The sequence below is a fragment of the Myripristis murdjan genome, chromosome 20 (assembly GCF_902150065.1).
Source record: "Myripristis murdjan chromosome 20, fMyrMur1.1, whole genome shotgun sequence".
NCBI classification, from domain to species: Eukaryota; Metazoa; Chordata; class Actinopteri; order Holocentriformes; family Holocentridae; genus Myripristis; species Myripristis murdjan.
In genome coordinates this window covers 24173151-24198727 of record NC_043999.1, presented here as the reverse complement: position 1 = coordinate 24198727, position 25577 = coordinate 24173151, and the positions used below count along the sequence as shown (strand labels likewise).

The window sequence follows — 25577 nt, the reverse complement described above, 5'->3', positions numbered from 1 at the left end:
GGGTTAGTGGTACAATGAGTCTTTTCTGCTTGGGCATTGGGTCCCTTAAGCAATTCAGTTTGTGATATCCTGTTTCTTAGACCTAAACTTCCCGCTTTCACAACTTTCATTAGCTATGCTCAGTGAGAAATAGGTCCTTCCCAATTCTTTATATTGGATTTGAGATCGGTCTGCAGGTAGTTTTAAAAATCTTGCTCTGACATTGTCAAGCCTGCAAAAGTCCTCTCTGTCCTTGTGTCCTCTTGCTGCTCCTTCATGTGTCTCGTTTGTTCCAGGTTGTTGATCTATGGGAAATACTGTAGCCATGTAGAATCTGCTATTGCTGCTCTGGATAACATCTGCAAAGAGAGGGAGGATGTACGCATGAAGCTAGAGGTAATATTTTTCATTTTCTTTGTCACAGTAAATGATTATTTTCTTGTCTTTTTTGCAGGATCAGTGGTCATTTCTCGATGTCTTACAATGGTCAAAGAATGCCCTCAAGTGTGTACCTGAGGCATTGCAGGCACCACAGCTGACAGCATGAACTACAGCTCTCTATAAAACACTAATAGGTTAGCGCAGGGGTCCACAAACTTTCATATCAAGGACTCCCCAGATGGTCACTTTAGATCACAGACACCATTTAATAAGATTTAAGAAACTGATAAGTTTTTTTGTTGTTCAGTATGATTCATGCTGACTTCTTCTTACGTCTTATTTTTCTGTGCACCGTCTGGAATTCCCTCAAAGTCCTCTGGTGGTCCCCGCGTCCCACACTGGGATCTGCTGGGGTAGCCTGCTCATGGGATTTACACACAATATTTACAATTTCAGCTCAGATGTGATATAACTAACAATCCATTGCGCTGTAAGATTAGATCTTTTGGATGTTTTATACTGTTGCTGTCAAGTAAATTCCTCATAACTCCAGTTTTTGGTCAGTTTTATGTTTAACATTCTTAACGCTCATAAATCCACAGTGATCAAACTAAAAACAAGCTGTGTTTTGTACTTGAGAGTTACATAGTTACATTATCCTAGATAGCACACATGAGTTGTCCTGATGTAGCCTGGAGCTTTAAGATCACAATCAGCTGAATTTCGAAAAACTAATTTTGTGTATGTTGGTCTGATGTAGACAATCCATCTAGAGTTTTACCTTGGAGGCCCGTCTTTAAACAATCTCAAGACTACACTGGGACAACATAGGGAAGACATCGGCCTGACAATTTACAAGCAACATAAACACATAAACACAATATATTCTTCAGTTTGATGTCAGGTCGATGTGTGTGCTATCAGGGGTATTATATCAGATATTATGTAACAAGATTATTATAGGACAAGAATTGTTATTTTACAAGATGTTGATTCCGGCTGGTTTTTACAGGAATGCTCTAAGAGAGCCAATTATGGCAAGTTTACACTGAGGGATCTGCTAGTGGTTCCTATGCAGCGAGTCTTGAAGTACCCCCTCCTCCTGCAGGTACAGTACTCCTACTTGCCTTCTGCATCTTATTCATCAGTAACATGATGACTTGATCATCCCTGCCTTGACATTTATAAAGAGTACACTGCGTGGTATAAAACTGTGGTATTATTCTTGTTATGTTCTCACTATCATATTTTCTTCATGTTGGCTGCATATTATCTGTCGAAATTCATTCTGTTACTGATTACAGGCGATAAGAATCGCAGCTCATATGAATCAGAAAAGCTCTTCCGCTTGTTCCACTGTCACTCTCACTCCAGTATCAGTTTGACCCAGCAGCTTGCTCTCTCTGGCTCTGTGGTTTGCCAGTACATTTACTTATATGGCTAATTTCATGCTAATGGAAACCAATAGCTTTAAACCATAATGACATGGCAAACTAGGGATTTTAGTGCATGTCTTTCGTGTTTAGTTTGATTCATTTTTGAAGATGATTAACAAAATTTGAAATGACTGGTGTTCCTCTTTAATGTTGCGGTAGTGATTATGTATATGAGTTAAAATAAAAATCATAACAATGTATTACATAACCAGCTGTGTAGTGGAAGTTTTACAGTATGCAGGTTTATCTACTTCTGTGTCCACACACAAACACCAGCTGTTTTAGCACTGAAATATATATCCTGAGTTATGATCCAGCTGTATTTAATGTCAGTCACAATCATGTACATGATCAAAGTAGGACAAAATTAAAAGTTAAGCGCCTTCATCGCCTTGGTTACTTGACTGACAGTAAATGATCCAGCTCCACCCGGGCGTTTTTGATTCATCAAAGGCACCACCATTGTCAATCAAACTGAACACACACTATGAGCAATAGGGCCCATGGTGCACTACTCATTATATCCACAAGAGGCACTGTTGTCCATGTTTCATCTTCTTCTCCTGTTGCCCTTCAGGCTCTGAGGCTCCTCTTGTCTGTGTTAGTGGCTGATGTCTTAATGGGTGCTGTGCAGTTTTGAAGTGACCTGCACATAAATGTCATCTGATCAAGGCGATCAAGGACCAGGGGAGAGAAACAGGAGTAACTGAGCCAGGGAAGAGCGAGCTGCAGACAGAACAAGACCGACAGAGAGAGAGAGAGAGAGAGAGAGAGAGAGCGAGAGAGATGTGAATTATTTCTGTGGGAGCATCTCCACCTCGCTCCACTGGACCGTTCTGTCGCAGGGTGGGGGGGCCGGTCAAGTGTCACCACAACAGACTGAGAAGACTGAACCGCAGTTGAGAGGCAGGAGCTGCTCTCTCTCTTTAGTCAGGGGTAAACTGTAAATGTGGTAAGGAGACCTGCAGCTCCCTAAAGAGTATAAATATGTCTTCAATCTAGCTATAAGAGGACTGACTTTGCCATGCCATCGCAGGATTCTGAATAAATACATGTTAATATATTGTAAATATATTTCCATTGGACACCAGCACAGACATTTTTAAGTATACAGTATTACAATACAAACATGTATCACGTATACATATATTACATATATACACATATACACATATATTGTCCCAAAATATATTACAATAAAGGCACAAAATTCCTCTCACTTTCAGTCAGTGTGGAACAACACACATCAAAATATTTTTTAGTATATGACAAGCTGCAATTTCTGATGTATTTTTCAATATGTAGTAATATATTACCACAGTAGATAATTTAGTAAATATTAAATGTTGTTTTTTTCCATATGAAACATCAGAATAGTGTAGCCAGGAGGAATATTAACTGTATAACTGTAACTAATAAACAACGAATTAGTAATATACATATATATACATATATATCTGCAGATATATATGTATGTGTGTGTGTGTGTGTATAGAAAAAATTCTTTGTGTAAGAAGCAGTACAATATGCTTCCTATGTAGTTTACTAGCAACAAAACTACAACATGCTGCACAATTATTAATTTTATGATGTTCTTTTGTGAATCCAATCCATATACACAACTTTTGTTAGCTGTGTTCACTCAGAACTGACAACTTTTTTTCTTTTTAAATTGGTCTTAAATCCAATTCCAGGCAGCATGAAGTAGACACTGACACAACACGAGTGTGCTGCTGGAAAAAAAAAAAAAGTACAGCAGCCGAGCAAGGCCTGTCAAGTCAACATTGAGCGAGATCCCTGTGGAACATTTCTGGCACCTTGTTGAATTCAGGCAGTTTCAGAGCCACAGAAGGTGTCCTACCTGCTCCCAGCTAGCTGCACCTAATAAAAGTGGCCACTGAGTTTACTGTGAATCATTTCCCACAAGGTGACAGCTGGAATCTGTCCAAACTAATGTCTTGTCACTTCATCTCTCTCCCTCTCTGTCTTGGCGCCTCTTTCTTGCCCTCTCCTCTCTCTCTCTCGCTCTCTCTCCCTCCTTCTTTTTTGCTGCCTCCCATCATCATTTCTCTTTCCTCCTGAAGCCACCATAACATGATTCCCTCAATAAGTCCATCATGTGTAGTCCCAGCTATCTGTCTGACCACTCCCTTCCTCTCTATCTCTGTGTGGATGTGGGGAGGTGGGAGCCGGGCTTGATAAAAAAGGACTCTGTCGTCTAGCTAGTGATAATAATGCCCAGGTTGAGCTTGACTGACACCAGGGATTTGAGGAGTGCCAAGCAGACATATATATCTCCCTCAGCAGCTCACTGTGTGTGTGTGTGTGTGTGTGAGTGTGTGTGTGCATATGTGTATGTGCAAAGGCTGTTTATATGGGCCTGTATGAAGGACATGCATGGCATCTTTCCTTATCCTCCACTGCTGAGGTCTAGATGTCTTGTTTACGCAGCAGCCAGGCACGAGAAAGCAATTTCAGATACACACACACACACACACAGAGGCACATGTGGCACGCACGCGCACACACACATGCACACTCACACAATCTGATTTATTGCAGGACAGGCTTCTTTCACGGTAACCCTTTTCATTTCATATCTAGAGCCGAAGAATTACATTTTCGGAGCTGCGGGTTGTGGCTGTGCTTTGAGTTTGCGGCAGGACACTGATGTTCATCTGTTTTTACATGTGTCTTTGTTATCGCTGGCAGATGCTTTCATTCCACTTCACCTTTCCCACCGCCTGGTACTAATAACGGCCATATCCCGCTGTCTTCAGTTGTTTTTGAAACAAAAGTAAATCTGAACTTCTGACAAAGAGACACACCAAGAGAGACAGAGAGAGGCCGACGGCATGCCAGATATTTTTTACCATGTGAATGAAGGCAGAGGATGGTGCCATACAATAGCTGGTGGTATGTGTCATGTTTATTTGTCTTTTTGTTGTGTTATCATCCAACAGGAGCTGGTTAAACACACTCATGATGCCACTGACAAGAGCAATCTGCGGATGGCACTGGATGCCATGAAGGTGAGTAAGACTTGACTGGGCAAATAGAGTTAAATAAAAAGCAGGGCAACCTTGAGGCGGTGATTATCATCATCCAAATACCACTAATCTCAAAAATAATCCATTTTAGTTTCAGAAAATCATCAATTCTTCATTTTCTTACAGGAATAAGCGGTATTTTTGACAGATATCCAGAAAGTTCAGCCTAGCTATTAACTGATGGGAACATAGACAGTAAAGTCATTCATGTGTTCCTGGTAGATCATTGAGTGCACTGCTCCATGCTAACACACCATGTTAAACGATAGCAGGCTACCAGCTTTAACTCAACACTAAATCATACAAAGAAGAAACCCTCTGCTGCACTGCCCTCTGGAGGTTCGGACATTCAGGTGTGTTGCATTTCTGGCCCCGCCCCATTCAGTGAATGTGGCAGGATTTTTTTTTTTTTTTTTGTTAGCAGCTATCAGTAACAAGTACCTACAGCTACATCACTGAGTGGGTGTGGCCAGAAGTGCAACAGGCCTGAAATATTTCAACCCCTAGAGGGCAGTGCAGCACAACTTTTCTGCCAGTGTGGATTCACTCATTAAAGGACCATAGCAGTGATTTTCCATGTTTAGCATAATATCTTCAGAATGTATCAACTTCACGTTTCTGCTGATCTTTTCGGTCATATTTTAGAAATCCAATATCATTTTGCCTCCTTTTTATTGATCCATTGTTTTCCATTCATTCCACTTTGATATGAAAATGAACTTTCAGAGACTTCAGACTTTCTTCACACCAGTATTCCATCACTGTAATGAAGTCGTCCACATTAGTTCTCCTAAAAGCAGCAGCACTGAAATCAGGCGGGGTGAAATGATAGTAGTAGTAGGAAAGTAGTCTCCAAGAAAACATTCGCTTTACACAGCCAGATATGAATTCTGTGGTTTATGAATGAACTTTGCTGCAGAAGCAGAATATTATAAGGTGGGTGTTTCAGTCAGCAATCCAAAATTGAAATTCAAGGGAGTTTGATTATATGTTATGGAATCTTAAGCACCCCTGAATGATTTGCAAAATGGTTTGTTGCAATGTAAAATGTGGGGAAACTGTACTGAATGGGCCAAACATTCAAAATCACTGGAATGGTCCACTCACCAGAGTAAGTACATCTCTCTCTCTCTCTCTCTCTCTCTCTCTCTCTGTATATCTATCTATCTGTATATCTATCTATCTATCTATCTATCTATCTATCTATCTATCTATCTATCTATCTATCTATCTATCTATCTATCCATCTATCTATCTATCTACCTATCTATCTATATAAATAGATATATAGATTTATATCTATATCTATATCTATCTGTCTATCTATCTATGGATAAATAGATAGATAGATAGATAGATAGATGTAGATATAGATATATATGTATTTTATTCTATGTACATTAGGCTGCATGTCATTTATGATTATTTCTACTTAGTATTTAGCTTCAGAGGTGCTACAAGTTGTCATATTCTCAGTTTTGCGATAATTACAGTAGCCTGCAATCACTCAATACAATGTATGTTAAAGTATTGGCATGGAGCTAATTATCCACTGGGGACCCATGGATGACTTAAGACTTTGTGGTGAACGACCAACCTTAAAAACTCACAGCACCACCACAGCACAGCACTTGACATAATAAGTAGTTTGACATACACACACGGAAACCTGCACACCACACACACCACACCGCAGTATGTTGGTGTGCTCAGCCAGCTGTCACGCATCACATAATATCACATGCAGAATCTGTGTGGCACGCCTCATGTGTGAGACATCAACTCATTTGGGTTTGTGATAAGTGACTTTGTGTGTTGTTGATGATGTTTGCAAATGCGGTTTAATTGTGCGGAATAAAAATAAATGTCATATTATTCATCAATATCGTGTATTATTATAAGCCATTAATATACAGAAAATATCTTGTGTAGGTGTTTAATCTGCTCGTTCTGTATAATAAATGCCTACAGCACAATTATATGTTGGTTTTATTCTCAGCATGTTTTGAAGTCTTTTACTGCACAAGCTTTGGGCAGCCTTAATTTTTTATTTAGGATGATGCTAGAAATGGAAAGCGGGAGAAAAGTGGGCTTGAAATTAGACACCCACAACCATTTGCACATCCAAATCCTCAAAGAGATACATTGAAATGCAAACGCTTTGGAAAAAGAACACAAGATATTGTACAGTCTCTCAGTGTTTATGGGACTGCAGGCTTCTAGAAGTTGTTTCATGCTCAGACTTTTTTTTTTTTTTTAAAGATTATGATTTTTTTGTGCATTTCTGCTTTACTTGATAGGCACAGAGACAGGAAAGACAGGGCAGAGAGAGGGGATGGCATGCAGCAAAGGGTCTGGGCCGGATTCGAACCCAGGCTGCTGCAGCTTAGCCTCAGTACAGTCCATGTGAAGAAGCCTAATTCCTAGTTTAGGAAGCCTAATAGTTTTGTCACCCTGAACAATCCATAGTAATGCAAGCAATTACACCAAATGAAATGAATCAAAGTTCTCTGTCTGGGCTACAAGGTAACGCATCCAAGTTAAAAGCGGAAATCTTTGTTGTTTTCTGTTTTGTGTGCAGGACTTGGCTCAGTACGTGAATGAAGTCAAGAGAGATAATGAGACGCTGCGAGACATAGATCAGTATCAGAAGTCCATCGAAAACCTGGTAAGCCACCCAATACGGTAAATCTAGTTGGACTGTGTTCAGCCAAATGACACAGTTGAGCCTAATGACCAACCTTCCATATAGAAATCAATTAAAAATGCCTTATAAAAATTTAATTGAACCTTCATTCTTTCTTTTCCCCCCACTTCTTTTGCAGAATCAGCCACTGAGTAATTATGGGAGACCTAAGGGTGATGGGGAGGTACGGGTGGCCTCGGTGGACAAACGAGCTAAACAGGATAGGTGAGATGGCAGGCTGACAGACTGGCTGACTGACGGGCTGTCTGCGAGTTAACTTGGTCCTCTGCTTGGAAAACTGCCAGGGCTGGCATTACTTAAGGCCAAAGTGCTGTTGCAATCTAAACCTGTCTTTCTCCCTCTGCACAGAAGCAAAACTCACTAAATATTCCTCAGAGCGGAGCTTCTCGTATGTTTCCATGTTGCGGAGTGCAGAATAGACACACAACATCTTGTATCCACATGCGATAACGTCTAGTCCTGAGGATTTGCTGCATTGCTGTTGTTTTTTTTAGTGTTGCACTGCACTGCAGGTGGGAAGAAACCTAAGATTTAAATAGTAATTGAACTGAGGATATTTTGTTGTGCATTCAATTAATGTGAAATTAAGCTGTCCCTGATTTTGCTGGGGACCAACTACAACCCCTTCAAGGACCCCTTGGAGATCCCACGACTCCACTTTGAGAACCACTGCTATATTGCTCCTATAAGTAAGGGGAGAAAAAGTAGAGAAAATAGTTAAATGCAAATAAGTTCAAACAATATCTTGCAAAAAGCTACTGCACAACACCCGCAATATAAAACATATTGTGGTTTGCATTTTTGTCCTTAGCCAGTTTTTTGGTACATGCTTACTCAGAACAGTGCTGGTTTATTTTCACTCGAACAAACTACATTATATTTTTAATGAGTTATACTTAAGGAAGCTAAAGTACTTTTTTTTGCAGTTTTCACTCACTCCACTTGCACTGCATTTGCAAGTGAAAAAAAAAAACACCCAGAAATGTTGAATATTGCATCTTGATTATACAAAGCTGCTGGAAAAACAAGCATTTGAGGCAACAACTTGTTTGCATTTACCTGATGCTGTCATCTTGAGCTACATCTAATATCCAGTAGTAAATAAAAAAAGAAAGAAAACCCTTTTCAATTATTGTTTTGTGTCAAGTATATGTGTTATCTTACTGACAGCTACAATTTGAAAGGTATTGTTAGTTCTACTCCCTTCCCCTTAAGCCGGTCAGGTTCCTGCTTCAACACTTGTCCGTCATGTTGATGAGCTGTCTACCTGGGAACAGCATCTATGTGCTGAGGCTGAGGTACAGTAAACAGCCTCTGTAAAGCCACTGGAGGAGTTGAAGAGGCAGACAGTGAATGCAGACAATCTGCAATAACAAAAAAAAGCCAAATTATCGAAATTGTCTGCCGTACTTTTAGCTTCATTATTCTTGCTTTTCTTACTGCTTTCTGTCATTGTGGCTGCACTATGACGTCCCTGTGCTGTGGACCATAAACTTGATGGATGGACTTTGTCAGAAACAACCACAGTAAATAGTATACACTGCAAAAAATCCCCAACATTAATAAAAATCCAGTTTCAAGCAAACGTGCAATGCACCCATGTAGACATATGCAGACATGGACTGAGAATGCCTAATAGACAGCATTCACTTAAAGCTTTGTTTGTAAATGTCACAAATGTTCCATATTGTAGCTTCAAGTCAGGTGGTGCACTTTGAGTAATTCTGGTGTCACAGTAATTTTACATCTGACACAATATAAATCGATGTGCAGCACAGCATATCAAAGTGTGGACGTTTGCTTCGGCCTTGCTCCATGTTCGACACTGACTGCCAAATGTTCTGACGTCGCCACAGGCACATCTTCCTGTTTGATGCGGCGGTGATCGTCTGTAAGCGCCGTGGGGACAACTACGAGATGAAAGAAGTGATCGACCTGCACCTCTTCAAGATCACCAACAACCCCTCGTCAGACAAGGAGAACCGAAAGGTCTGCACCTCCCCATTTTTGGTTTGACGTGGCCCAGGTTGGTGGATTGGTGGTCTTTGGTTGCTGTGGCGTTCTAGTGGCATTCTCTGCTTCTGTGACAGACCTGAGAGTTTTAGAGCGTTTTCATGGCTGTGGTCCTTTTTCTGATACTTTGTTGCGTTGCTCATTGGGTCAAATCTCGGTCGGTTGGTGTTCATACCGCGAACGAACCACTCCAGAGTCGTTTTTAAACAGAGAGACCACCTCCTCAACAGGGTCTCAGTCTGGTTGTTTTAGTCCAACCTGAGTACGATTGCTGGATTCACACCTGCCCACCTGAGATTGATTCAGTCAGGCTAAACAAGGCAGGTGTAAAAACAGACCTGAATGATTTGTGTCCCATGATGGTCTAAAAGCTGTTTCACAGGCTTTTCCACTCTGACCAGAATAAAAATCAAGGGGAAGCACTGGGAAGTCAAGGAATTTGATAAATCTTCCGGGGAGGTAAAGGTCCATCTTGACATCTTACAAATTTCATAGGAATGCTGTATACTAGAATGTATTTTAAGCAACATTACAGAAACAAGTCTTTTCTGGTCGTGAAAGTGAACTAACATAGTTTTGGAAAGTCACGAGGGCCATATTGAGAACTCTGTAGACTGGCCAGGGTGTACTTTTTTTTTTTTTTTTTTTTTTAGATCTTGTCATCATCTACCAAAACCAATTGGCACCACTTTCGGTTGTTTGAACTGATCAGCTGCTACTTGTTTCAACAGCTTGACTTCCACTTGGAGCCTCCTACTGCACATCAACACCAGTCATGGCCAACTGCAGTGAGGGAGAAATTAAATTAGATGAAGGGATAGTTAAGTCCCTTTTTTATTTGCACTTCCCTCTGTGCTCAAATTAAGCATTCTTTGGCAGCAACATATCTTTGGACTTGGTGCACATTTCCTTCTTTGTTCCCGGTTTGATAGTTGAGTAACTTGTTTGTACCTTTGGTGAGGCTGTTGGACAGCGTTTTTAACTCAACCATGCTCCAACAGTAGCATTAGGCTCAGTTAAAGGAAGCTGAGGTTAAAAGAGAAACAGAACAGGTGGCTGGTTTCTATCCTCCGGTCTTGACAGTGCTCACGAAGGCAGAAAAATTATGACTCCTATTTCCGCCAGTTAAATTTGAATAGAATTTGGTTGTATTTCACACACACCACAGAAACGGAGCGCTTTCCACTGACAGCAATGGCCTCATATTAGGTTAGTCTGCCCCAGTTTTTATTAGCATAGTCCTCACAAGTCTGCTCTTATTAGCTGAGCTGACAGACAAATAGTTTGTTTCAACATTAGCACTTGTTGTGTGCCAGAGATATGAGGCAATTGAGAGAAAACCGTCATTTGGGCCCTCTCAGATCGTTTTTAATTATAAAACACATTTCTGCAGCCGTCACTTGTGACTGGTTGAGTCACTTTGAAGCTATTGTAATATGCCTAATAAACTCACCTCTGTGACCCTCAGCTCACTGAAATATCACTGCTGTAGTACTCTAATTATAATGCACACACACACACACACACACACACACACACATACAAAACTGTGACCACGTGAAAGTTCCATATTAATGCACTAACTTGCAAAAAAACATAGGAGAGTTACTAATAGGGTTAATAATGTAATACAACCTAATAAAAATACAGTAATAATACTAATACTATTACCTCTACTACCACAGCTAATAATAATAATAATAATAATACGAAGAAAAGAAGAAGAAAAAGAAGAAGAAGAAGATATTAATAATAACAACAATTGATGTTATTAATGCTAAGTTAGTGGAAGATAATATAATTGACAAAATATCAAAATAACATAACATAACAAAATATAAATATAGCAATATTTACCACCACCACTACTACTACTACTACTACTACTACTACTACTACTACTTCTACTACTACTACTACTACTACTACTGCTATGACTACTACTACTACTAATAATAATAGCAGCAGTTGATGTTATTAAGCCTATTTGCTGTGGGGAAAAAAAGACACAAAGCAAGCCTATCATATAACAACCAATCAGCTATAATACCGGGAAGCTGACTCTATTATTACCTCGTTATGACCGACTCAGCAAAACCCAGCCACCATGCTGGACTCCTGACAAACCAATTAAGAGCGCTACTTCACCGTAATGAGAGCCATAACCATTTATCAGTTAAATGCAAGTTTACAAAATTGACTTTGTCGCTTGGTTCTTGTACGATGGCGCTGCCTTTGTTTATTGCCATTTGTCAAGAAGAAGGTGTGTAAATTAGAATTACCTTTCAGACTGAATATTTTATACCACCCTGCACACCCCGTCGTCATTTCCCTTCCCTTAGGTGCCACCCGAGTGAATTGGAGTGAATTGGACTTGTGGGGAAACACTGTTCTGTACACCAGTAATTAGCCTCCGTTTGGCTGCGCATGGAGATTTTTCCAGCTCATAACACAAACAACAAAAAAATCTACCGAAAACAGTTCATGCAAAATATATTTTAGGCCATTTGGCTCTCAGTGAATTTGGCAGGTAGTTGTTCCAGCACATATTTTATATTGTCTTGTCTATTTACCAACGTAATACTGAAACAGTGGCAGGCTTGAACAGGCTGCCTTCTCCCAGATGGTGTTATCAATATCATTAAACCTCGCTTTGGGCCTGATTACACACACACACACACTGAAGAGTGAGCGAGTGCCCAGCAATGAGTGATATTGCCAGTCATTACGATGAATGACACGTCCCACTCCAGGCTTGCCAGGAAATAATGATTTTGGTAATAATGATGCTGTAAAGAGCTGGCGTACACCGAGATATGGTGTTTGCTTTAGGTTTTTAGTAAGAATCATTCCACTCCACTTCTGATAATGCTAACTCTGATGTTTGAATATATATTTCTGTTGTCTGGTTGTCTAAGGGACACATCGGCCTTTGAAAATCCTTATCAGGCAAAGCCAAGTCATTATTGAGACCAGGGGTTTTTCAGCTTTTTCATGTTCTTGACCCCCAAGTTGACTCTCATGAGGCCCCGGACCCCCACTTCAAGTTATTTTGCGCTTGGAAACCTGGTGCAGTATGACAAGATAGTTTGTTTTTTGTTACTGATGAAATTTTCTAGGTGTGATACTTGTCAAATAAATTCAAAATGGTGGGATTAAAACTTAATGTTAAAATAATAATAAAAAAAAAGACAATTGGCAAAGTAGCCAAAAAAAAAAAAAAAAAAAACTCAAGCATGACTAAAAATTTTCCGAGGAAACATTACTTGGAAAATTACTCGGAATTTTGCAAATATAGCATAGAGAATTACCTGAAAACTAAAATAAATAAATTAATTAATTAATTAAATTAAATTAAAAATGACAAGAAAACTATATTTCTAATAATAAAATTCTATATGTAAATGCTGGTTTCAGGTTGAGGTTTCTTGTGCTTAAATGCTCATGAAGAGCACCTGAACACAGCCTGAGGCTTTCACAAGCTCAAATCAAAAGTAAAATGAAACGATTCCACATGTTGCCAAGGACCCCCTGTGGCGGACCCTCAGGGATGCCTGGGGTCCCTGGACCTCAGTTTGTAAACCACCAATTTAGACCACAGAAGCAAAATATCATTTACATTCAGCTCATTCAGAAGTGCGACCAAATAGCTTCAGAACTTCATTATTTATAATGCCCCTCACCCACCCACCAACACACACACACACACACACACACACACACACAGGCAACGTGCATCAAGATGTCAAAGTCCTAATTCATGAATGCAATGTGACACTTTTATCCAACTACTGGCTTTGTTGTTTGTTCACTGGACTGAAGCCAATTTTCACGCTGAAGCTTATTGCTCAAGCCGTTTAATACAAGAACTGACAGTTTGTGACAGTGTGACATGAGCTTTACAAGACTTTTAGGGCTTTTTTTTCCCTCAACATTGAAATAAGCAAGACTGATATTGTGAGTTATGATTGGGCTATTAAAACCGAAAACACTATGGAAATACAGTGAAATGAAAGCTGATGGTGTGCATTTGAACATCATAGTGCTGGCTCACTCCTGTACATTGGCCTGCATGCTAAAACAGCGGCATTGTGTGCATTTCAGGGAGATACTCAGTCACTCTGGGTGTGTAACTTGTAAATTTTAATTCCCAATAAATGGTGAGATAAATACCTGAAAAAGAAGCACGTCCTTTGTCTCTTTACAAATATTAGCTGAGCAGAATCTATTTCAAGGGTAAGGCTTGCTTCGTGTCCACTAGGAATACCTCCTTTAGAACACTGGTTTCTTTTTCTCCTGTTTTTTTTTTTTTTTTTTGTCAAGTGGAGAGGACGAGCTGTTACTCTTTCCTGACAGCGCTGAGAGCTTGGCAAGTTTTTAGCCCTCAGAGCTCCAAGTGCTCGGAGTTCAAAATGTTTGAACTGCAACCAGGAGCCATAAAGAAGGCGCCTCCCACAAGCATCTGTTTAGCAGTGCTATCTAAAAACAGAGGCACCGGTGGACACGGGGGCTAGCAGAGCAATAGTGGGCCTTTGAAGTGGTGAATCGTACATGATTAAAGGCCCATTCACTTCTCGCGTCTGTGCATGGGGTCGGACGCCCAGCAGTCATATGGCACACGTGCCTCATTCTGTCTTCCCCCCCTCTCCTTTTCTGTCTTCATGCCCTTCCTCTCTGTTTTGCCTATCTGTTCCGCCGCCCTCCAACCCTTCAGCCTTTGTGTTTGCTCTCCCCAAGCCTCCACTCTTTCATTTTGCATCTCTTTGTCTCCATCTGTCTCTTCGAATCCTGTCACGTTCAGCCCTGCACCCTATCCCTCCATTTGTTTTTCACCCACATCCGCAATTCGCTATTTGCCTTTGTTATGTTTGCTTTCTAAAATTAGTGTTTTTCTCCCCTCTGCAGTGGTCCTATGGATTCTACCTCACACACAACCAGGGCCAAAACGGCTTTGAATTCTTCTTCAAGACCAAAGAGCTGAAAAAGAAGTGGCTGGAGCAGTTCAGCATGGCCATGTGAGTGCATTCGCCTGAGTGAGTGTGTGTATGTGTGTGTGTGTGTGTGTGTGTGTTTGCATCCTTTCATGCGTGACAGTATGATAAAGCTTCTGCACTGTATTTTTGTCTCAGCACCAAAATGCACACATTGCCCATCCTGTTCTTCAAGTTAGGCCACTGGATGATTTGTTAGTGACACAGGACTGACACACACACACACACACACTTAATGTGAAAGACACACTTGTAACATCCTCACACCAAATCTGCAAGCTGAAGTTCCAGTCCAGATAGTTACAGAGCAGTAGTTAGAGGAAGGAGCCAGAGGTCAGTGTCAGTGTGGCTCTAGACGCTCTGCAGCAGTCGCAGTCAAACAACATAAAACATTCACCAGCGACAAAGACTCATCTTGAACCGGGTCCTCCTTCAGCTCAACTGGTGCCAGAACCGTTCCACTGACAAACACAGCAAGCCAACATTACCCCATTAATGACTAACCTCTATATTTTCTGTGTCAACCCATTTGGACCCAGCAGCCCAGGGTGGGCTTTTAAAAAATGTTTTTATCAGGTTTTTGTTAACCCTCTCCACAAAATTCCATTTTTTAAAACAAAACAAAACAAAACAAAAACAATGCTGTATTTAAAAAAAAAGAAAAGAAATAAAAAATCATTTTCCTAAAATAAATATATATTTAAAAAAGTAATAAATGAGTTTTTTAAAGAAAAAGTTAAAAAAAGACAAAAAACAAAGAAAAAAGCAAACAAAAAATTACTAAATTTAAAACTATTTTAGCAACAAGAATAAATGTAAAAAAAAATAATAATAAAATTTGCAGGTTGAAAGTAATTTGGTTTAAGTGTGTGTTTTTGTTTTTTTTTTTTTCATTTGAGAAGGTTTATTATTTTTCTTTTTTAAATTATTTATTTATTGATACATTATTTATTTGTGGATATGAAAAGAGAAAAAGTTGTGTCTTCATTGGCCATACACAAACACCCCCACCACCACCACCACAACAAAAATCACACTTTTATGAAAGTCCAACATTACTTTAAGATACTAAATATCAAATTTATGGCACATCAATGCACCTATTGGTGAAATTCAACTGGCTTTGAATCTAATGTGACCACGGCATTGATTGAACTCCTTTTTTTTTTTTTTACTTATAGAAATGTCTATATTATCTAAAAACAGAAGGCTGCGGCCTCACCCTGTTCATGCCTGTTTGCTGCATCTCTGCACACTGTGTAACCCTGACCCTGAACTCCATTTTTAACCATAACCCTTAAAATAACACATTTCGCCAGAATATAATCAATATCAACCAGGGTGAGAATATTTATTGCAATAATGTTAGCCATATTGCCAAGACCTACGATGTGTCACCGCAGACAAGGGCAGACTGGCCATGTGGAGTGGTGGGAGTTTTCCCGGTGGGCCGTCAATCTGTGGCCCAGCGGTAAGCCCAGCAAAACAGTGATATGAAAAGATAAAAAAGTTCCATGCTGTTCGCTAGTCTTGCCGCAGACTGACTGCATCGTGATGTGTGTCAGGGATTGCAGATTGATCACATCATGAGTCCATCCCCCTCCACCCACCCTCTTTAGCCCGGCAAAGTATACATTCATGCCCTGAGCTGACAATGACACTGTGTTGGGCATAAATCGCAACCTAACAAATTAAGTCTCGGAGGTGCTGCTGATATTAATGCAGTTATGAGATGATTGTGGCAATATTAGACGCATCTTTTACAGTAAAATGACCCCTTGCGATGCGACAGTCATCACTGTTCTTCTTTCCACTGTACAACTTAGAGCCAGTTTGAGTTTTCTAAATTTCTAAATCGCCCAATGATAAACTCCTCCTCTGTCCTTCTCTCCAACTTTATTCCAAGCTTCTCTGAAATGTAACATTCTGCAGATAAACACATCCAAATTTCAGATCTGTCATGGCAATCAGCACTGTGGCCACAGACAAAAGTTCATTCAAAGCAGCCTGCCTTGTAGCTGAAAGTCTGCAGCTTCACCACATGCTCTTATTGGAGCTCAAAGACAAAATAATCCAAGAAGATGCTTGTGAGAATGAAATGTCTCCTTCATTTCCATCCTTTTTTGCCTAAACTTTTCTGGTACAATCAATCTACCATGAACCAGGAAGCCGGATTGACTCCGTTTGTTGCAGAGTTTGAGCTCTCAACACCCTCTAGTGGTCAGACATCCCTTAGCACAGCTTTAGCAATACAAACAAGGGTAATTAGGACAGTGAACGTCAACAATTTCTATGATCCCAAATTGAAAATATGTGACGTTGATGGTCTGAGAGCATGGAAACCTTGCCAAAACCCAAGGGTTAAAGGTGTGAAATGCAAACTTAATTTTACTTGTCATAAAACAGGCCATGTCTCTACTAATCCTTACTTTCTTTGTTGGGCATGTGTGTATACCGAGAGAGGCAGGCCAGTGGGTGGTGTATTAGTGTGTCTGCTGTGTGGGAAGGTGTTTGTCAAATTCCCAGGCTCATTCTTTTATCCCATCATTGTTCCATAGAGAAGTAGCTCCTTTGGTCAGTTAGCATTCTCAATGAGAGCTTCCCAGACGTGGAACACGCTCCTATTACCAGAACTGCAGTAACACCACCTCCTCTTCTTTTTCACATGGACTTCTGGCTCAGATGATTTGTCATCATGCCTGGTCTCTGCATGCCGGCTTTGTCTGTCCGCCTCTGCCTGGCTTGTCTGCCTATCATTGTTTCTTTCTGTTCTTTTGTCATCTCATGTTCCTCTAACCCCCATATTATCCTAATGTTTGTATGTATATTATCTTGTGTCTCATTGTCTCAGTGTTAGCATGACACTGCTTTGTCTGCTGATGCGTATGTGTTGCTGGCTACAGCTGCCAGCTTTGTGGGTCTAACTTTGCCTGACTATTTTTTCTTGAGCTCCATGCTATGTTGTGTTTCTTGCTTTTATTGATTTTGTGTTGTGCTCATGATTCTGTGTTTTCCTACTTTTAAAGGCTAACCCTAACCCTAATATTGGCATCATGCTGGGAGGCAGTTGAAAATTAGCCATCTGGCTTTAGGCAGACTAGACGTCCCTGTCGTCAGGGAACAGTCCCCTGATTTGATGCTCTGTCCCTGGCTGGAGCCGTCCCTGGATTACCCCCCTGATCCAGATGGCACCGATGTTACCAGGAGACGTCCTGTGATTCGTAGTTTTTATCTCAAGGCTACAAGAATTCTGTCCTGCTTGTAAATGAGGGTGTATCACTTTAAGAACTTGTGTTATGCAAAGTGTAAAGTTTTTTTTTCTTTTTTGTTTGTAATAAGCTGCCGCAAAAGTGGAAGACAAATCCCCAATTTCAGAATTCGTGTGTTTAAATGCTTTCACAGGCATTTAAGGGGGTTTTGTAGTTTCTGTCAGATTCTGGAACGTGTCTGTTCTGTTTAATGTTTGTCAGCAAATCACAAATGTGCCCAGATTTGCTCCCAAAAATCTGGCCACTGTATCTGGCTAATACTGGCTACGCCAAAACTCCTCAGTGATGTTGATTAATGTGCACAGTTCCTATCAAATTAGAGCAGAAATACATGATTGATGATACATGATGAAATTAAATAAAATCAGACAGATCACACTTTATTTAGGTAGTCCACAGGTGGCAGCAGGGAACATAATGCTTGGAAATATAAACCTTTTTCATAGCATCCATTTCAACATGAAATAGCAGGTAATCACGGGTATTACTAATGATATCAATTAAGGCTCTGTTACAAAGTGTAGCACAGTCTTTCCTCTCAGTCAGCAGGAACAACACCAGGCTCTGTTCGACCTGAATGGTTTACCTGCTATTTCATGTCAAAATGGCTGCTGTGAAAAAGAAGTTGAAGCACCTGTCAGCCCTCTTTTGTTTCGCTGCAATGGAGATTTGGATTTACTTGTCTTTCACGATATCAGAAGACTGGGAAAGTGCATGGTTACTGCTCGTTTGTTGTGGAATTATGCAAGACTTTTAGATATTAAAGTTATCAGACCTGAAGAAAATTCTGGTACGGTGACAGTAAATCACAAAACTTTCCACAAAAGGGATTAAACCCTAAACAGTTTTAACCTCTGAGCAAGCAAACAAGCAAAATAAGAAAATGTACTTCGGGGGGGGTTGTGGACGTTTAACTGATCAGAATTGTGTAATGAAGCCTGTGTTTGATCTACAGCAGGGTGCCAGGAGTCAGGCTGGGATCAATTCTCTCATGCTAAACCGTGAAATAAAGCGGCAATTCTGTGGAATTAGAATCGCTTTATTCATCCAGTGTAAGAAATGTGCAGGAATTTGACTTGGACAGAGATACTGACAACTTGCACAGTAACGCAGTTCATATATGTAAGGTAGGGTTTGACAAGCTGGAACAGTACTGCTTTCATTTATTTTTCCACTTATCTTCATTTATTTATTGTTTGATTGAAGCTGATATTTTGTGCTGATATCCAGTTGGTACAGGTATTTTGGTTTAAAGAGGGATTTTCTGAGCCCATGCAATCAGTGTCAGCGGCACCAAACTTTGACACCATTGCAATACTGTTGTTACGATGTTTTGTCCTTTCCCCTTTTCTTGTTTTTTTTTTTTTTTTCTCAGTTTCTTGCTTCTCACATTTGGTCTTGCCATTTTCACCACTAAACCCCAACCACATCTTTTCCCACAACACCACGGGCACACACCAGGGTGCCTCCAGTCTTCCAGGAGCTCGTTTAGTCAGAGCTCAGGTACCTGTAAATGAATCAGGGCATTGTTAGACACTTAACTGCCACTGACAGCAGCGAAAATCAGTTTACTGCAGTGGGACTCCCAAGCTGCTGTGATAACAATGAAAACCAAAATACAGGACGAAAGAAGATGAAAGAGAGAAAAAAAAGGACCACGCAATCTGCAAAATAATGTTTTTAAAGCAAAATGAAAGGAGCAGATTTGAGGAGGAGGTGAAGACGAGGATTAGGAAGGAGTAGTGCGGTGTGATGCAACACCGAGAAAACAGGGGCTTTGGTTGATTGACTTTGGGGCCGAATTAATGAGCCCGGAGAATAGAGAGGCACTGCCAGACAATAGCACGGTCCCTGCTGTGGCTTAATAGCTGATCTGTGAACAGTTGTTTTCTGACGCGCTGATTTTTTTCCCCCCAAACCACCCACTGTTTGCTACCTGACTGGGATTCACAAGTGGTGGGGATGCCAATGCAAGACCACTAACTGCTTTTGCCGATTATCTGCCCAAATGATCTTGTAGTGTGAAGAGTTTGCAGATATTATCTTAATGTTACCAACCGGATCAGAGTCTCCCCGATTTTGAATCCTAAATATCAAGCATTTTTGATATTCATGACTTCTGCAGTGAAAGGAACAACGATTGAAATCTGAGCTGTAAACCCACAATCGCCAATGAGAGCGAGCTGCCCTTAGATATAAATCGGGAAGTGTCAGAAACGATGTTGACAGGAGATAAAAGGAACAATCCTGAGGAATTATGGCAACAGTAAGGCAACAAACAAATAAATGTTTTTGTAAAGCTTGTATCATAAAATATAATGCTAAAATAGTATGAGTGTGTTCTGTCGTTATGTTTGTGATCACATTTTTAAATCAGTTAACATTAGAAAATCCTCCATTGTGCACCAGCCTTTAAAGCGGCTCTGAGTTTTATGGAGAGCATCTTGCCAGCTTAAATTAGTAAGTGAGGCTGCAGCACAGAGGAAGGTCCCATCTGTACTAATTAAGAGTCTGTTGATTCACTGTATTAGTCCAAATTAAATTTCTGGTGTCAAGTACGGACACAGAAAGTGACAAATTGAAATTTAAGTGATCCTAAACTGCAGGAGGCAAGCGCTCCATCAAGAGGACGCTGGGCTCATCAACAGAAGTTGTTCACCACCTCCAGCCCTTCAGATTTAGCCGACTGATGTCACCTGACACAACTCTGAGTTTTGAAGTCCTAATTCAAACTGATATCTGTTGCTACGAGCACTGTTTCCAGACCCCATGAATCACGCTGGGTCATGTTTGATTGGGGCCCACCCACGTCTCTGTCTGAGGTGAAGCTCAGTCCGAGTCCGACCTGTGCGCCAACGCCGTCGGTCAGCATTAAAGCAGACATCGAGGGTTAGCTGATTGTCTGGCCGATTGTTCATCTTTTAATTTATTGACGCCTGAACATTTCTTGTTGACGATGACATCACAACTCTTCATGGCTGCTGCCATGATTATTTACTTCTTTAACAGAGAGGATCAAAATTAGAGAATTTGTCCACGGGCCAACCAGCCATCTCGTGCAGTATCCGGTCAAACCTCCCGAGAATGAGAGCAGGTCCAGACCTCAGGAATCACCATGTAATTCATAAATGTTAGAATGCCTCCATGCCGGTGACAGCCGTGGCCGGAGGCATTATGTTTTCGGGTTGTCAGACCATATCTACATCCATAGTCCGATTCTTGTGAACGCGATATTTCAGGAACGCCTTGAGGGGATTTCTTCAGATTTGGTACAAACGTCAACTTGGACTCAAGGATGAACTGATTAGAATTTGGTGGTCGAAGGTCACGGTTCATGCGCTAATTATGCCATGTTTCACACAAATGTGTAATAGCATAAAATGATGAAGTGGTGACATTTTATATCCCGAAAGTCAAAGGTTACATTCACTATGATATTATAATGTTCTGCAAAAACATGTTTCTGGTCATTATTCATCACCAGAACTCATCAAGGTGAGACTGGTTTCCTAAAGGTTTTACAATCCAGCACCCCAAAGATTTAGAATAAAACAGAGGAACTACTGGCGGGCAACTGACCGATGCAGTTTTTAATAAAAGCCGTGATATCAGTTTAACCACTGATAACTAGATCTCCCCACTATTTCCAATTTTTCTTACACTGTTTTCTTTAATACAGTCTTCCATCACATCAGAGTTTGCTCAGTATTTCATTTCCAGGCAGCATGTCATAGCATTTGAATTTGTGCCAACAAACAGTTAGAAATAGCTCTTACCAATGCCACTGTGCAATACAAATTTTATACTTATGTAACGATATGACCATGTTTAGGCATTGTGTCTTTGAAAGCTGTTAAGCAGACCCATCCTAAATTTGACATAAACATGCCTTCTTGCTATGGGCAGAGTTGAGCAGATCACACACACACACACACACACACACACACACACACACACACACACACACACACACACACACACACACACACACACACACACACACACACACACACACCGTGGATGCAGCCGTGTCCCAAGGGGCCAAGAATAGCTCTGTGTTCACTTCAAGCAGACCTTGCCTGTCTGCTTGCAATTCTCCCCTCATTCCCACTTCAAAGAGTCATATCAGTAAAATGTTACTTTAGCCCAGAAAGAGCTTGTTGGGCACAATTATATGTGAAAAAATATATATTTATTTTTCCTTTGAATTTGCTGTTTTCTTCAATGTGCAAACATGTTCAAGAAAAGAAACAAAGGCAGCAACAAGAGAACAACTTTTGATACATTAATTTGTGCTCCTACATAACTCACAGTACAACCTACATGGAGGTCAGTGTTAATGGTGCTGATGGATGTACGTACACCATTTGCTGAATCACTTGTAGGTTAAATATTCTTTTTTTTTTTTTTTTTTGTACCAGGTAGTATGTCCAGTGGGTGTTTAATTTTCCACAATTTCAAACTTTATTCTGTCTCAATTGCTGTTGCAATTACCAGCTAGCAGGAACTCTGCTCTGCATAATTTTCACTCTTTGATCTATTATTATAGTCAATAAAATACTGTACATCACAATGCATTATGGATTAGGGCAGTAAGGAGGCAACTTGCACTTACCTACATACTTGTGGACCCTATAAACATACTTATACATTTAGTGGGAGCTTCAAATGCAATTTTTTTTTAGCATTTCATCTAAATACTAGTCATTGCATGGTAACACTGATGTGCTTTTCACAGCGATTGCTTGTTTGCTTGGTCTTAATCCATTCATGATTAAATTTCAGAAGTATTTCAACGCTGAAAATGTTCGACGTGGCATCTGTAAGGGCATCTGAGTTTAGTTTGTTTATAGATCTAATGCCTCCTGTATGTTGTGTCTTGCCTAGATCCAACATCCGCCCAGAGAATGGCACCAACAACTTCCACGAGTTTCGTATGCACACCTTTGACAGGATCACCTCCTGCAACTTTTGCCACCTGCTGTTAAGGTAAGAGCTTGATTCTCCATGACACACACACAAACACACACAGACGTACACTGGAAGCAGCACAAGGAGCTTCTCAAGGCTATCGTCCAACATAAAGATTGAGGATGAGACGTGGACCTTGTCCCTTCAAACTGCTGCCAAGACTGATTTGAAAGAAGCCCATTCCTCTCCAGCGTACCCTAACAATCTATTCACCACTTCTTCGCTTCTTTCCGTCTCCTCTCTCTTTGTGCTTTACTTATACAGGGTTTCTTTTGAATTTGCTCAATGTAACCCACACCCAGCCAACTGTGGCTTATGGTCGTTTCTCTCAGTGGAAGCTACTGAGTGGTTTCATGCACCGAGAACGGTGCAGAAAAATGTCCGTCACACTTCAGCACTCCTTCAAGGGAATGGATGGCGAAAGGGGACAAGATTATTAAACTGTCAGTGTACGGTACCAGGCGCTGAATTCACTAACGTTTTCTGAAGATAAAAATTAAGAAAAACATGAAAAATAGTCAGGAGGGTCTCAGGAAGCTCAGGAAGTGAAATTCTTCATTATTCTCCCAGGATCGCACAATTTTCTTCATTATTTCTTAACTTTTCCTCTCCAACTTTTTTTTAGTAAAGAACTTCCTTTACTTATGGCCCCTTAGCTCATTACATTTGCACCAATAGCTCTGCAGTGCTACCCGAGGTAATTAAAATGACTTCATCATTCCTTTCCACAATGAACAATTTTATGATGTCTGTTATTCCACAGCTCTATGCTTTCAGTGGCTGTAGGATAACATTTGCTACACGTGAAAGATGACTGGTGACCAGAAAGAATGAAGGAATCTGCAAAACCCATTTATACTGAGTGTTTTAGATTAGAATTGGCATTGGCCTTTGTGGCAAGTTGCCGTATTTCAAGGTGGTTCTCCTTGCCAAGGCAACAGTTGTGCGCACGGCCTGATGCCATTGTGTTGGCAGAAGAGTTCGTCTCTGTTGGTGAAGGCGTGATGCACGGCTAACAGAAAACATCTTTTGTGGTCACAGAACTATGAGAAACTGAGTTTTTTTTTTTTTTTTTTTTTTTTTAATTTAAAACATTGGTTGTTTTTTTGGAAGTAGACTTGTCTGATAGGTTGGTGGCTTTGATCCGACAAGTGCTCGTGTGCGCGACGTTGGCTGATTCCGGGCTCACACAACAATATGAGCCACAGCGACATCTTGTGGACAAAATCAAGTGTTTTGTATCAATGTTCAAATCACAAGTTTAGATATCTCTCTTACCAGTCATTTTAATAATTCATGTTTTGCAGCCATGGAAGTGTCAATAAAGCCATTCGATTTTTTCTTCAAAGATGGCCTCCAGTCGACCCATTATCAACTGCAGAATCCCCTGTGCAACGCCACTTCTAATCAGTTCCACTGAAAATATAAGAAAATATATATTTTCTCTGACCACCATGTCTATCATGCATTTTTAGGAATAATTATGCAGCCATAATACTCTATGTCTGTTCACAAGGACATATAAAGCAGGCTTAGGCTTCCTCCCTGCACTTTTATTCAAATTTTATTTTAATGGGATTTATTGTAATTATTTTATTTTATTTTTTATTATTATTGTACTAAATTTTCATATCTGTCTGTCTACAGGGGCATCTTTAACCAGGGGTACCTGTGTTCAAAGTGTGGTCTAGGTGCTCATAAGGAATGCCTGGGCCGCTTTGGTTGCTGTGGGAAAACAGGTAACACACAATTACTTTACAAACACACACACACACACACTCACGCATGCACATACATATGCACAGATGTAAACATTTGGTGTATTTTGCAAAAATGCATACTGTATGCTCTTATGCATGCTTGCAGGTAGTTGCACTAAAGATGTAAATAAATGTAAAATAACAACAATGACACACTCTCTATTTCTCTCTGACACACACATGTGCACACATAAATAAGTTAAACACAATTTAGTCCTTAAAGCAGTGACAAATAGTCTTTGACACATTTAACACATACAGCAAAATCTGTTGCATGATTCCCTTCCTGCAAGGAAGACACAGATAGATGTTTACAGTTGTGCCTCTACAGTGGTATGTTCATGATGATAAATGACACATAATGACATGTAAAACCTGATGTGTGAGTGTGTCCTGTGAGTAATTATGGCTTTAGACATGTGACTGGGATTAGTTACACAGTGATTTTAAAAAAACACACACGCCACAGGTATTGAACAAGAGCTTTTCAAGTGGAAACGGCAGAAATGAGAAAATTGGACGGTGAAAATAGGAGAATTCGGGGGGGAAAGCTTCAGATGAAGTGGGATTGGAAGGGATCAGTGTTGCTGGTGCTCATTCAGATGAGTTCAGATCCTCCTGAGCACCTTTGTTCTTATAACGGGCAATATCCCTTTACTTTCTGTATCATCGTTCAACCCCCAAAAGCTAAACTACCATTTTATTGAGGAGTGTTAAAGACCTGCTGTTTCTATGCACTTGCTGTGTACCTTTCAATCAGCACCCTCCATGGGAAGATTGACGGCTCTGAAACAAATGGAGGGAAAACTTCACAGACAGCTGGAATGAGAAAACCTCCAGTTACAGAAACCAGCTTAGCATGTCCTCTGTGTGTGTGAGAGTGTGTGTGTAAGACAGAGAGAGAGAGAAAAAGAGAGAGAGAGAGAGAGATGGAGCGAGATGTGATGTACAGTAAGCAGAATTTCCACTTTTTATGTTGTGCACTTGATGTTTGTGTATGCATGCTGCAGTGTTATCTCT

General features: G+C 40.4%; 1 protein-coding gene across 1 annotated transcript in view; it reads left to right on the top strand.

The window, feature by feature from the left end:
* Nucleotides 1–25577, top strand: part of vav3 (vav guanine nucleotide exchange factor 3) — a 112538-nt gene that overhangs the window by 56880 nt on the left and 30081 nt on the right. Inside the window, exons 9-17 of the mRNA XM_030079693.1 lie at nt 276–375; nt 1373–1468; nt 4760–4828; nt 7428–7514; nt 7672–7757; nt 9410–9542; nt 14472–14581; nt 22714–22815; nt 24445–24536. Coding sequence (XP_029935553.1) covers nt 276–375; nt 1373–1468; nt 4760–4828; nt 7428–7514; nt 7672–7757; nt 9410–9542; nt 14472–14581; nt 22714–22815; nt 24445–24536 — 875 coding nt within the window. The remainder of the gene's footprint in view (nt 1–275; nt 376–1372; nt 1469–4759; nt 4829–7427; nt 7515–7671; nt 7758–9409; nt 9543–14471; nt 14582–22713; nt 22816–24444; nt 24537–25577) is intronic.